We start from the raw sequence: 14,217 nt of genomic DNA, 5'->3' as shown, positions 1-14,217 counted from the left end.
ACACTCGTGCACATAATCACCTTTCATGAAACATATATTAACGTTGTTGCCCTAGGGTAAACTGGGTATAACACATGGCACACTGACAACGCTTAACCTATTGTTACTATAACAATCTACAAGGTTAATATAGGTTGCATCTCTTTCTTCCCCTCCATTTATCTGCATTCTTTTGTATCTCTAGTTATCATGACGTATATGTATTGTTGCATTTGAACAACTGTATTGTTGATAATAGAGGTCAATTATTGGTATTGTTCATTATCAATAGCACTATTTCTATTGGTATTCATATTGCTCCATTTTTAGTGTAATAATGTTCATTGTCATTTCTGTATTTTTTTATTTATTTTCGCTAACTGCTTATTTGCTATTACTTTTACCATCATATTTGTACATGTCCTATTTGCTGATGTTGCTCTGTTGTTGTTGTTGTTGTTGTGTTTGTTGTTGTTTTTGTCTCTCTGTCTAATCCCCCTCTTGTCCCCACAATTCCCCCCTCTGTCTTCCTTTTATTGTCTTTCTATCCCCTCCTGCTCCGGCCCGGCTGCCCCAAATGATAATATAAATACATTGAATAAAGTCAAAATACAAATAAGGCAACAAGAGAAGTATCCTACACTTACGGTACATTTGTACAGCCGATATGGGCATCTACCCTCTACATCAAAAATATGATTTGCCTGAGAAGCTGGACAGGAAAAGAAACAAAAAAAAAAGAAAATACACAACTTTTAAAATGTTAGCAGACACATTTTTATTTTATATTTGCACAATGTATGGGATCGGTGTGTCCGATACCAGCCTGAATTTGACATGACGTTGGATGGGAAAGAGCCACCAGTGGAAATGGTGCATCACTATGTTGTACTTCCACTCCCTGCTCATAATGAAGTGCATTAGAAAACAAAAGTGTGGCAATGAGACAAAACCCAAGACGGTGTGGTAATCCCAGGATTGTATTTGGGCTCAAGCTTATGTGATGCTTTAAAAGCACCTTTGTAATCCTTTCTGTTCATGCACCTGCAGACCCTGGGAGAGGACAGAGGGATTACTCACAACACAACAACTTCATCAGGTACCTGCTTTGGCTTTCCACTGGGCTTGCTTTATTAAATGCTCACTATCAAGATCTTTTTTTAACTCCAAAAAAAATGGTGGACATCACATGCTTTTTAATGTCTTTTATCCAAGTGTGTGGTGTCGGTTTAGCTTTTGGCGACCAAATAGGGTTTCTGACCATACCAGGCACTGCAGGGGCGGGCAAACTTGTTCCACCCAGGGCCACAGACTGACTAATCTAAGGATGCAGGGTCCATTTGGATAGTGATCACCTTCAAAACCAACACCATATATACTGTAGATCAGTGGTTCTTAACCTGGGTTCGATGGAACCCTAGGGGTTCGGTGAGTCGGGCTCAGGGGTTCGGCGGAGGTCGAGACACACCCGACTCATCGTGTAAATACAAACTTCTCCCTATCGGCGTATTACGGATACGACAACAGCTGACTGGTTTGCAGGTGTGTCATTTGTTGTGAGTTTATGTTGGTTTTGTTGTTTGAACAAGGTGATGTTCATGCACGCTTCATCAAGTGCACCAGTAATATAACATGGTAACACTTTAGTATGGGGAAAATATTCACCATTCATTAGTTGCTTATTAACATGCAAATTAGTAACATATTGGCTCTTAACTAGTCATTACTAAGTACTTATTAATGCCTTATTCGGCATGGCCTTATTATAACACTAACCCTCTAACCCTGGCTCTAACCCTAACCAAATAACTCTAAATTAAGTCTTTGTTACTTAAAATATGTTCCCTTAGTGTCCAAAAAACTCCAAATTAAGTCTTTGTTACTTAGAATATGTTCCCCTAGTGTCCAAATAACTCTAAATTAAGTCTTTGTTACTTAGAATATGTTGTCCTAGTGTCCAAATAACTCTAAATTAAGTCTTTACTTAGAATATGTTCCCCTAGTGTCCTAATAACTCTAAAGTAAGTCTTTGTTACTTAGAATATGTTGTCCTAGTGTCCAAATAACTCTTAATTAAGTCTTTGTTACTTAGAATATGTTGTCCTAGTGTCCAAATAACTCTAAATTAAGTCTTTGTTACTTAGAATATGTTCCCCTAGTGTCCAAATAACTCTAAATTAAGTCTTTGTTACTTAGAATATGTTCCCTTAGTGTCCAAAAAACTCTAAATTCAGTCTTTGTTACTTAGAATATGTTGCCCTAGTGTCCAAATAACTCTAAATTAAGTCTTTGTTACTTAGAATATGTTCCCCTAGTGTCCAAATAACTCTAAATGAAGTCTTTGTTACTTAGAATATGTTCCCCTAGTGTCCAAATAACTCTAAATTAAGTCTTTGTTACTTAGAATATGTTCCCTTAGTGTCCAAAAAACTCTAAATTCAGTCTTTGTTACTTAGAATATGTTCCCCTAGTGTCCAAATAACTCTAAAATAAGTCTTTGTTACTTAGAATATGTTCCCCTAGTGTCCAAATAACTCTAAAGTAAGTCTTTGTTACTTAGAATATGTTCCCCTAGTGTCCAAAAAACTCTAAATTAAGTCTTTGTTACTTAGAATATGTTCCCCTAGTGTCCAAATAACTCTAAATTAAGTCTTTGTTACTTAGAATATGTTCCCAGAGTGTCCAAAAAACTCTAAATTCAGTCTTTGTTACTTAGAATATGTTGCCCTAGTGTCCAAATAACTCTAAATTAAGTCTTTGTTACTTAGAATATGTTCCCAGAGTGTCCAAAAAACTCTAAATTCAGTCTTTGTTACTTAGAATATGTTCCCCTAGTGTCCAAATAACTCTAAATTAAGTCTTTGTTACTTAAAATATGTTCCCTTAGTGTCCAAAAAACTCTAAATTAAGTCTTTGTTACTTAGAATATGTTCCCCTAGTGTCCAAATAACTCTAAATTAAGTCTTTGTTACTTAGAATATGTTCCCCTAGTGTCCAAATAACTCTAAATTCAGTCTTTGTTACTTAGAATATGTTCCCAGAGTGTCCAAAAAACTCTAAATTGAGTCTTTGTTATTTAGAATATGTTCCCTTAGTGTCCAAAAAACTCTAAATTAAGTCTTTGTTACTTAGAATATGTTCCCCTAGTGTCCAAATAACTGTAAATTAAGTCTTTGTTACTTAGAATATGTTCCCAGAGTGTCCAAAAAACTGTAAATTAAGTCTTTGTTACTTAGAATATGTTCCCCTAGTGTCCAAATAACTCTAAATTAAGTCTTTGTTACTTAGAATATGTTCCCCTAGTGTCCAAATAACTCTAAATTAAGTCTTTGTTACTTAGAATATGTTCCCCTAGTGTCCAAATAACTCTAAATTAAGTCTTTGTTACTTAGAATATGTTCCCTTAGTGTCCAAAAAACTCTAAATTAAGTCTTTGTTACTTAGAATATGTTCCCCTAGTGTCCAAATAACTCTAAAATAAGTCTTTGTTACTTAGAATATGTTCCCCTAGTGTCCAAATAACTCTAAAGTAAGTCTTTGTTACTTAGAATATGTTCCCCTAGTGTCCAAAAAACTCTAAATTAAGTCTTTGTTACTTAGAATATGTTCCCCTAGTGTCCAAATAACTCTAAATTAAGTCTTTGTTACTTAGAATATGTTCCCAGAGTGTCCAAAAAACTCTAAATTCAGTCTTTGTTACTTAGAATATGTTGCCCTAGTGTCCAAATAACTCTAAATTAAGTCTTTGTTACTTAGAATATGTTCCCAGAGTGTCCAAAAAACTCTAAATTCAGTCTTTGTTACTTAGAATATGTTCCCCTAGTGTCCAAATAACTCTAAATTAAGTCTTTGTTACTTAAAATATGTTCCCTTAGTGTCCAAAAAACTCTAAATTAAGTCTTTGTTACTTAGAATATGTTCCCCTAGTGTCCAAATAACTCTAAATTAAGTCTTTGTTACTTAGAATATGTTCCCCTAGTGTCCAAATAACTCTAAATTCAGTCTTTGTTACTTAGAATATGTTCCCCTAGTGTCCAAATAACTCTAAATTGAGTCTTTGTTATTTAGAATATGTTCCCTTAGTGTCCAAAAAACTCTAAATTAAGTCTTTGTTACTTAGAATATGTTCCCCTAGTGTCCAAATAACTGTAAATTAAGTCTTTGTTACTTAGAATATGTTCCCAGAGTGTCCAAAAAACTGTAAATTAAGTCTTTGTTACTTAGAATATGTTCCCCTAGTGTCCAAATAACTCTAAATTAAGTCTTTGTTACTTAGAATATGTTCCCCTAGTGTCCAAATAACTCTAAATTAAGTCTTTGTTACTTAGAATATGTTCCCCTAGTGTCCAAATAACTCTAAATTAAGTCTTTGTTACTTAGAATATGTTCCCTTAGTGTCCAAAAAACTCTAAATTAAGTCTTTGTTACTTAGAATATGTTCCCCTAGTGTCCAAATAACTCTAAAATAAGTTTTTGTTACTTAGAATATGTTCCCCTAGTGTCCAAATAACTCTAAAGTAAGTCTTTGTTACTTAGAATATGTTCCCCTAGTGTCCAAAAAACTCTAAATTAAGTCTTTGTTACTTAGAATATGTTCCCCTAGTGTCCAAATAACTCTAAATTAAGTCTTTGTTACTTAGAATACGTTCCCTTAGTGTCCAAAAAACTCTAAATTAAGTCTTTGTTACTTAGAATATGTTCCCCTAGTGTCCAAATAACTCTAAATTAAGTCTTTGTTACTTAGAATATGTTCCCCTAGTGTCCAAATAACTCTAAAGTAAGTCTTTGTTACTTAGAATATGTTCCCCTAGTGTCCAAATAACTCTAAATTAAGTCTTTGTTACTTAGAATATGTTCCCCTAGTGTCCAAGTAACTCTAAATTAAGTCTTTGTTACTTAGAATATGTTCCCCAAGTGTCCAAAAAACTCTAAATTTAGTCTTTGTTACTTAGAATATGTTCCCCTAGTGTCCAAATAACTCTAAATTAAGTCTTTGTTACTTAGAATATGTTCCCCTAGTGTCCAAATAACTCTAAAGTAAGTCTTTGTTACTTAGAATATGTTCCCCTAGTGTCCAAATAACTCTAAATTAAGTCTTTGTTACTTAGAATATGTTCCCCTAGTGTCCAAATAACTCTAAATTAAGTCTTTGTTACTTAGAATATGTTCCCCTAGTGTCCAAATAACTCTAAAGTAAGTCTTTGTTACTTAGAATATGTTCCCCTAGTGTCCAAATAACTCTAAATTAAGTCTTTGTTACTTAGAATATGTTCCCCTAGTGTCCAAATAACTCTAAATTAAGTCTTTGTTACTTAGAATATGTTCCCCTAGTGTCCAAATAACTCTAAATTAAGTCTTTGTTACTTAGAATATGTTCCCCTAGTGTCCAAATAACTCTAAAGTAAGTCTTTGTTACTTAGAATATGTTCCCCTAGTGTCCAAATAACTCTAAATTAAGTCTTTGTTACTTAGAATATGTTCCCCTAGTGTCCAAGTAACTCTAAATTAAGTCTTTGTTACTTAGAATATGTTCCCCAAGTGTCCAAAAAACTCTAAATTTAGTCTTTGTTACTTAGAATATGTTCCCCTAGTGTCCAAATAACTCTAAATTAAGTCTTTGTTACTTAGAATATTTTCCCCTAGTGTCCAAATAACTCTAAAGTAAGTCTTTGTTACTTAGAATATGTTCCCCTAGTGTCCAAATAACTCTAAATTAAGTCTTTGTTACTTAGAATATGTTCCCCTAGTGTCCAAATAACTCTAAATTAAGTCTTTGTTACTTAGAATATGTTCCCCTAGTGTCCAAATAACTCTAAAGTAAGTCTTTGTTACTTAGAATATGTTCCCCTAGTGTCCAAATAACTCTAAATTAAGTCTTTGTTACTTAGAATATGTTCCCCTAGTGTCCAAGTAACTCTAAATTAAGTCTTTGTTACTTAGAATATGTTCCCCAAGTGTCCAAAAAACTCTAAATTTAGTCTTTGTTACTTAGAATATGTTCCCCTAGTGTCCAAATAACTCTAAATTAAGTCTTTGTTACTTAGAATATGTTCCCCTAGTGTCCAAATAACTCTAAAGTAAGTCTTTGTTACTTAGAATATGTTCCCCTAGTGTCCAAATAACTCTAAATTAAGTCTTTGTTACTTAGAATATGTTCCCCTAGTGTCCAAGTAACTCTAAATTAAGTCTTTGTTACTTAGAATATGTTCCCCTAGTGTCCAAATAACTCTAAAGTAAGTCTTTGTTACTTAGAATATGTTCCCCTAGTGTCCAAATAACTCTAAATTAAGTCTTTGTTACTTAGAATATGTTCCCCTAGTGTCCAAATAACTCTAAATTAAGTCTTTGTTACTTAGAATATGTTCCCCTAGTGTCCAAATAACTCTAAAGTAAGTCTTTGTTACTTAGAATATGTTCCCCTAGTGTCCAAATAACTCTAAATTAAGTCTTTGTTACTTAGAATATGTTCCCCTAGTGTCCAAGTAACTCTAAATTAAGTCTTTGTTACTTAGAATATGTTCCCCTAGTGTCCAAATAACTCTAAAGTAAGTCTTTGTTACTTAGAATATGTTCCCCTAGTGTCCAAATAACTCTAAATTCAGTCTTTGTTACTTAGAATATGTTCCCCTAGTGTCCAAATAACTCTAAATTAAGTCTTTGTTACTTAGAATATGTTCCCCTAGTGTCCAAATAACTCTAAATTAAGTCTTTGTTACTTAGAATATGTTCCCCTAGTGTCCAAATAACTCTAAAGTAAGTCTTTGTTACTTAGAATATGTTCCCCTAGTGTCCAAATAACTCTAAATTAAGTCTTTGTTACTTAGAATATGTTCCCCTAGTGTCCAAATAACTCTAAATTAAGTCTTTGTTACTTAGAATATGTTCCCCTAGTGTCCAAATAACTCTAAAGTAAGTCTTTGTTACTTAGAATATGTTCCCCTAGTGTCCAAATAACTCTAAATTAAGTCTTTGTTACTTAGAATATGTTCCCCTAGTGTCCAAATAACTCTAAAGTAAGTCTTTGTTACTTAGAATATGTTCCCCTAGTGTCCAAATAACTCTAAAGTAAGTCTTTGTTACTTAGAATATGTTCCCAGAGTGTCCAAATAACTCTAAAGTAAGTCTTTGTTACTTAGAATATGTTCCCCTAGTGTCCAAGTAACTCTAAATTAAGTCTTTGTTACTTAGAATATGTTCCCCAAGTGTCCAAAAAACTCTAAATTTAGTCTTTGTTACTTAGAATATGTTCCCCATACTAAAGTGTTACCAAAAACATATACATTTGTCTTGAATTTGAAAAAAATAAACATTTTATTTTTCACTAAAGGGCTCGGTGAATGCGTATATGAAACTGGTGGGGTTCGGTACCTCCAACAAGGTTAAGAACCACTGCTGTAGATTGTTTCTCAAAGAACTAGAAAATACAGTTTTGATGGAAATTTCTTTTGAATGTTGAAGAGTCAAAGCCGAAAGGAAATGCTAACAGTTAGCAGGATGACCAGATAGCGTCACGTAACAAAAATGATGAGCTAAATGACCTAAAAACAAGCTGGCCTTTTAACAGTACTACTCACAATAGCATGCTAACAGTTAGCATGAATGAAATACCAACATATATGACACTAAAATGTAAATGTGATAAATTAGCTAAAACAATTAAATCTATCATGCTAATGATAGCGTGTCAAAATGCTAACTGTCACATGCATCAAGTACCAAGATATATTAGTCTGAGGTTCGTACCGAAACATTTGTTTAAAATGCTAGCCTGCTAACATTTTAATGCATCCAAAAAGCAAACACGACTAGGGTGTACACCAGCTAAATTAAAACAATCAAGCCTGCTAATGTTAGCATGTTAAAATGGTAACTGTAACAGGCATCAAGTACCAATATATATATTACTTGAAAAATGTGTTGAAAATGTTAGCCTGCTAACGTTGGTATGGCTCAAGTACCAAAATATGACTGTGCTGTATGCCTGCAAATTTAGCTTGAAAAACGAACATGCTAACAGTACTATGCTAACATAAACATGCTTACAGTTAGCATTAGTGAAATACAAAAACATATAACACTGAGACATATACCTGCTAATTTAGTTTTAAAAAAATCTATCATGCATGTTAAAATGCTAACCGTAGCATGTGTCAAGTACAAACCCCGTTTCCATAGGAGTTGGGAAATTGTGTTGGATGTAAATATAAATGGAATACAATGATTCGCATATCATTTTCATGTTAAAATGCTAACCGTAACATGTGTCAAGTACAAAGTACCATTATATATTATTCTAACATTAGCATGTATTAAGTACTAAAATGTGACTGAGCTGTATACCAGCAAAATTGGCTACAAAATAAAAAACTAGCATAGTAATGTTAGCATGCTAATAGGTATCATTTCACAAAATGATATCACAAAATAATAGACGCTGAGGTGTGTACTTGAATATTTAGCTAATGTGGACACCCCTGTGCTAAATAGTGAATAACATTGATTGGTTGTGATTGTTATGATATGGTAATAACGACAATCCTAGACCTAGACTAAGCGTGAAGGTTGTGCTTTGAACGTAGGACCCGCCTCACAGCCATGGTGGACGCAGCCACGGCCGAGCAGTTCCTGGACGCCAACCCGCAGTTCGCCAAAGACTACTACGATGTCAACTTCAGGCCCAAAGTGGTGTCGGAGCTGCTGGACAACAACCGCAGGACGGCGGTGGACGTCAGCCACTTCCACCAGCTGAGCATGGTGGAGGAGAGCGAGGTCCTGTTCGACCTGGTGCGCGACATCCAGGACAACCTGCAGATGGAGAAGTCCGTCTTCAACCTGATGAGGCACCTCAGCTTCATGATGAGGGCCGAGCGCATGAGCCTCTTCATGTACCGCCAGAGGAACGGCGTGGCCGAGCTGGCCACCAGGTACGTCATCGCTTCTCAAATTGGGAATTCATGATAAACCCTGGTCAAATACCACACCGTTGCACGTCATATTCATCGTAAAACCGCGACTGATTACCGAACGGTGAAAAACTCACTGAACATTTTCTGGAGAAACAGCTAGGGCGCTAATTGTCAGGTTCAAACACTGATGACATCTATTAAACAAGACAAGAAGCAAGGAATTAAACAGAGACCGAATTACATTTGGCTCAATGAGGAGAAAGGTGTACACCTGTACCCTTGTACAGTGTTCCACGCTCTAACGAAAGATTGTACGCCTCCTCTTTTATTTGGACTTTCCCTGATTACATGGCAACAGCTGTTTCTAAAGGGACGGGGGTCGTAAACAGCCATCGCCTTTGATTACAAACAGTTGAAAGAAAAGGTCTGTTCGGTTCAAACACTGATGACATCTATTAAACAAGACAAGAAGCAAGGAATTAAACAGAGACAGAATTACATTTGGCTCAATGAGGAGAAAGGTGTACACCTGTACCCTTGTACAGTGTTCCGCGCTCTAACGAAAGATTGTACGCCTCCTCTTTTATTGGGACTTTCCCTGATTACATGGCAACAGCTGTTTCTAAAGGGACGGGGGTCGTAAACAGCCATCGCCTTTGATTACAAACAGTTGAAAGAAAAGGTCTGTTCGGTTCAAACACTGATGACATCTATTAAACAAGACAAGAAGCAAGGAATTAAACAGAGACAGGATTACATTTGGCTCAATGAGGAGAAAGGTGTACACCTGTACCCTTGTACAGTGTTCCGCGCTCTAACGAAAGATTGTACGCCTCCTCTTTTATTTGGACTTTCCCTGATTACATGGCAACAGCTGTTTCTAAAGGGACGGGGGTCGTAAACAGCCATCGCCTTTGATTACAAACAGTTGAAAGAAAAGGTCTGTTCGGTTCAAACACTGATGACATCTATTAAACAAGACAAGAAGCAAGGAATTAAACAGAGACAGGATTACATTTGGCTCGATGAAGAGAAATGCGTACACCTGTACCCTTGTACAGTGTTCCACGCCCTAACGAAAGATTGTACGCCTCCTCTTTTATTTGGACTTTCCCTGATTACATGGCAACAGCTGTTTCTAAAGGGACGGGGGTCGTAAACAGCCATCGCCTTTGATTACAAACAGTTCAAAGAAAAGGTCTGTTCGGTTCAAACACTGATGACATCTATTAAACAAGACAAGAAGCAAGGAATTAAACAGAGACCGAATTACATTTGGCTCAATGAGGAGAAAGGTGTACACCTGTACCCTTGTACAGTGTTCCACGCCCTAACGAAAGATTGTACGCCTCCTCTTTTATTTGGACTTTCCCTGATTACATGGCAACAGCTGTTTCTAAAGGGACGGGGGTCGTAAACAGCCATCGCCTTTGATTACAAACAGTTCAAAGAAAAGGTCTGTTTGGTTCAAACACTGACGACATCTATTAAACAAGACAAGAAGCAAGGAATTAAACAGAGACCGAATTACATTTGGCTCAATGAGGAGAAAGGTGTACACCTGTACCCTTGTACAGTGTTCCACGCTCTAACGAAAGATTGTACGCCTCCTCTTTTATTGGGACTTTCCCTGATTACATGGCAACAGCTGTTTCTAAAGGGACGGGGGTCGTAAACAGCCATCGCCTTTGATTACAAACGGTTGAAAGAAAAGGTCTGTTCGGTTCAAACACTGATGACATCTATTAAACAAGACAAGAAGCAAGGAATTAAACAGAGACCGAATTACATTTGGCTCAATGAGGAGAAAGGTGTACACCTGTACCCTTGCACAGTGTTCCACGCTCTAACGAAACATTGTACGCCTCCTCTTTTATTTGGACTTTCCCTGATTACATGGCAACAGCTGTTTCTAAAGGGACGGGGGTCGTAAACAGCCATCGCCTTTGATTACAAACAGTTCAAAGAAAAGGTCTGTTCGGTTCAAACACTTAAGACATCTATTAAACAAGACAAGAAGCAAGGAATTAAACAGAGACAGGATTACATTTGGCTCGATGAAGAGAAATGCGTACACCTGTACCCTTGTACAGTGTTCCACGCTCTAACGAAACATTGTACGCCTCCTCTTTTATTTGGACTTTCCCTGATTACATGGCAACAGCTGTTTCTAAAGGGACGGGGGTCGTAAGCAAGCATGGAGTGATAGTTTAATAACTTATAAACGCATGCTTACCTCAGCTAAAGCTAAATATTACTCAAATCTCATCCACCTCAACAAAAATGATCCTAAATTTTTATTTAGTACAGTAGCATCGCTAACCCAACAAGGGACTCCTCCCAGTAGCTCCACCCACTCAGCAGATGATTTTATGAATATCTTTAATAAGAAAATTGAACTCATCAGAAAAGAGATTAAAGACAACGCATCCCAGCTACAACTGGGTTCTATTAACACAAATATGACTGTATATACGACGGACACTGCCCTCCAAAATAGTTTCTCTCTCTTTGATGAAATAACATTGGAGGAATTGTTAAAATATGTAAATGGGACAAAACAAACAACATGTTTACTTGACCCAATTCCTGGGAAACTTATCAAGGAGCTTTTTGTTTTATTAGGTCCATCAGTGTTAAATATTATAAACCTATCACTTTCCTCTGGTACTGTTCCCCTAGCATTCAAAAAAGCGGTTATTCATCCTCTGCTCAAAAGACCTAACCTCGATCCTGACCTCATGGTAAACTACCGACCGGTCTCCCACCTTCCGTTTATCTCGAAAATTCTCGAAAAAATTGTCGCACAGCAGCTAAATGAACACTTAGTGACTAACAATCTCTGTGAACCTTTTCAATCCGGTTTCAGGGCAAATCACTCTACGGAGACAGCCCTCGCAAAAATGACTAATGATCTATTGCTGACGATGGATTCTGATGCTTCATCTATGTTGCTGCTTCTTGATCTTAGCGCCGCTTTCGATACTGTTGATCATAATATTTTATTAGAGCGTATCAAAACGCGTATTGGGATGTCAGACTTAGCCTTGTCTTGGTTTAACTCTTATCTTACTGACAGGATGCAGTGTGTCTCCCATAACAATGTGACCTCGGACTATGTTAAGGTAACGTGCGGAGTTCCCCAGGGTTCAGTTCTTGGCCCTGCACTCTTTAGTATTTACATGCTGCCGCTAGGTGACATCATACGCAAGTACGGTGTTAGCTTTCACTGTTATGCTGATGACACTCAACTCTACATGCCCCTAAAGCTGACCAACACGCCGGACTGTAGTCAGCTGGAGGCGTGTCTTAATGAAATTAAACAATGGATGTCCGCTAACTTTTTGCAACTCAACGCTAAGAAAACGGAAATGCTGATTATCGGTCCTGCTCAACACCAACATCTATTTAATAATACCACCTTAACATTTGACAACCAAACAATTAAACAAGGCGACTCGGTAAAGAATCTGGGTATTATCTTCCACCCAACTCTCTCGTTTGAGTCACACATTAAGAGTGTTATTAAAACAACTCTCTCGTTTGAGTCACACATTAAGAGTGTTACTAAAACGGCCTTCTTTCATCTCCGTAATATCGCTAAAATTCGTTCCATTTTGTCCACAAGCGATGCTGAGATCATTATCCATGCGTTCGTTACATCTCGTCTCGATTACTGTAACGTTTTATTTTCGGGCCTCCCTATGTCTAGCATTAAAAGATTACAGATGGTACAAAATGCGGCTGCTAGACTTTTGACAAAAACAAGAAAGTTTGATCATATTACGCCTATACTGGCTCACTTGCACTGGCTTCCTGTGCACTTAAGATGCGACTTTAAGGTTTTACTACTTACGTATAAAATACTACACGGTCAAGCTCCTGCCTATCTTGACGATTGTATTGTACCATATGTCCCGACAAGAAATCTGCGTTCAAAGAACTCCGGCTTATTAGTGATTCCCAGAGCCCAAAAAAAGTCTGCGGGCTATAGAGCGTTTTCTATTCGGGCTCCAATACTATGGAATGCCCTCCCGGTAAAAGTTAGAGATGCTACCTCAGTAGAAGCATTTAAGTCTCATCTTAAAACTCATTTGTATACTCTAGCCTTTAAATAGACCCCCCCTTTTTTAGACCAGTTGATCTGCCGTTTCTTTTCTTTTCTTTTCTACTCTGCTCCGGGGTGGACCGCTAGCCTGTCCATCAGATGGGGACATCTCTACGCTGCTGACCCGTCTCCACTCGGGATGGTTCCCGCTGGCCCCACCATGGACTGGACTTTCGCTGATGTGTTGGACTTTCACAATATTATATCAGACCCACTCGACACCGAGGATGTCGTTGTGGCTTGTACAGCCCTTTGAGACACTAGTGATTTAGGGCTATATAAATAAACATTGATTGATTGATTGATTGATTACATGGCAACAGCTGTTTCTAAAGGGGCGGGGGTCGTAAACAGCCATTGCCTTTGATTACAAACAGTTGAAAGAAAAGGTCTGTTCGGTTCAAACACTGATGACATCTATTAAACAAGACAAGAAGCAAGGAATTAAACAGAGACAGAATTAAATTTGGACTCAATTGAGGAGAGACGCCGGGACACTGTACTCTTGTACAATCTCCAGCACGCTCTGGCGAAAGATGGTACAACTCCTCCTTTATTAGACTTTCTCTGACCACAGCTGCTTCCAGAAGGGAAGTGGCTCGTAAACAGCGTTGCCTTTGGTTACAGAACAGTTCAAAAGAAAAGGTCGTAAACGAGTTCAAAAAGAGTTTGTAAAACAGTTCGTAAAACAGTTCAAAAAGGAGGTTCAAAAAGAGGTCGTCTGGAAATTGGGCAGATCCTGCCTTCTCTCTGCTTTGAAGTCCTTGGGTTAGAACAATATCTTTCTGTTGCTTACCATACATGAGAGAAAACAGAAACCCCCTCATGTTGTTTTCCCCCTTACACAGTGGAGTTTTACCAGCCTGCTTCCTGGTAGGTTCCAAAGACAGCTTGTGTCTTCTTGCCAGGAACTCACTTCAACACAAAGTATTGTGATCATTTAGATAGAATTATTCTGACGAGGTCGTAAAACAGTTCAAAGAAAAGGTCGCCCGGAGGGGCGTCTGGCCCTGCTTCCTCTCCGCTTTGTAGTTCTCGGGTCAAGACCAAATCTTCCCGTGGATTACAATACATCAAAGAAACAGAACACCTTGTTGCTTCCCATCCTACAAAGTGTGGTTTTACAAGCCTTCTTCTTGGTAGGACCAAAGACAGCTTTTGTCTTCTCGCCGGGAACTCATGGCAACACAAAGTTTTGTGATAACTTAGATACAATTGTTCTGA

The 14,217-nt window shown here is 37.3% G+C and overlaps 1 protein-coding gene across 1 annotated transcript in view; it reads left to right on the top strand.

Annotated features, from left to right (window-relative positions):
- The window catches only part of LOC133644883 (rod cGMP-specific 3',5'-cyclic phosphodiesterase subunit alpha-like), a 100,990-nt gene that overhangs the window by 55,930 nt on the left and 30,843 nt on the right, over positions 1-14,217 (top strand). The window contains exons 3-4 of the mRNA XM_062039635.1: positions 1,030-1,078; positions 8,559-8,903. Coding sequence (XP_061895619.1) covers positions 1,030-1,078; positions 8,559-8,903 — 394 coding nt within the window. The remainder of the gene's footprint in view (positions 1-1,029; positions 1,079-8,558; positions 8,904-14,217) is intronic.

Source organism: Entelurus aequoreus, linkage group LG28 (genome assembly GCF_033978785.1).
Source record: "Entelurus aequoreus isolate RoL-2023_Sb linkage group LG28, RoL_Eaeq_v1.1, whole genome shotgun sequence".
Lineage (NCBI taxonomy): Eukaryota > Metazoa > Chordata > Actinopteri > Syngnathiformes > Syngnathidae > Entelurus > Entelurus aequoreus.
Note: the sequence above shows the minus strand (reverse complement) of the source record. Positions and strands in the feature narration are given on the sequence as shown.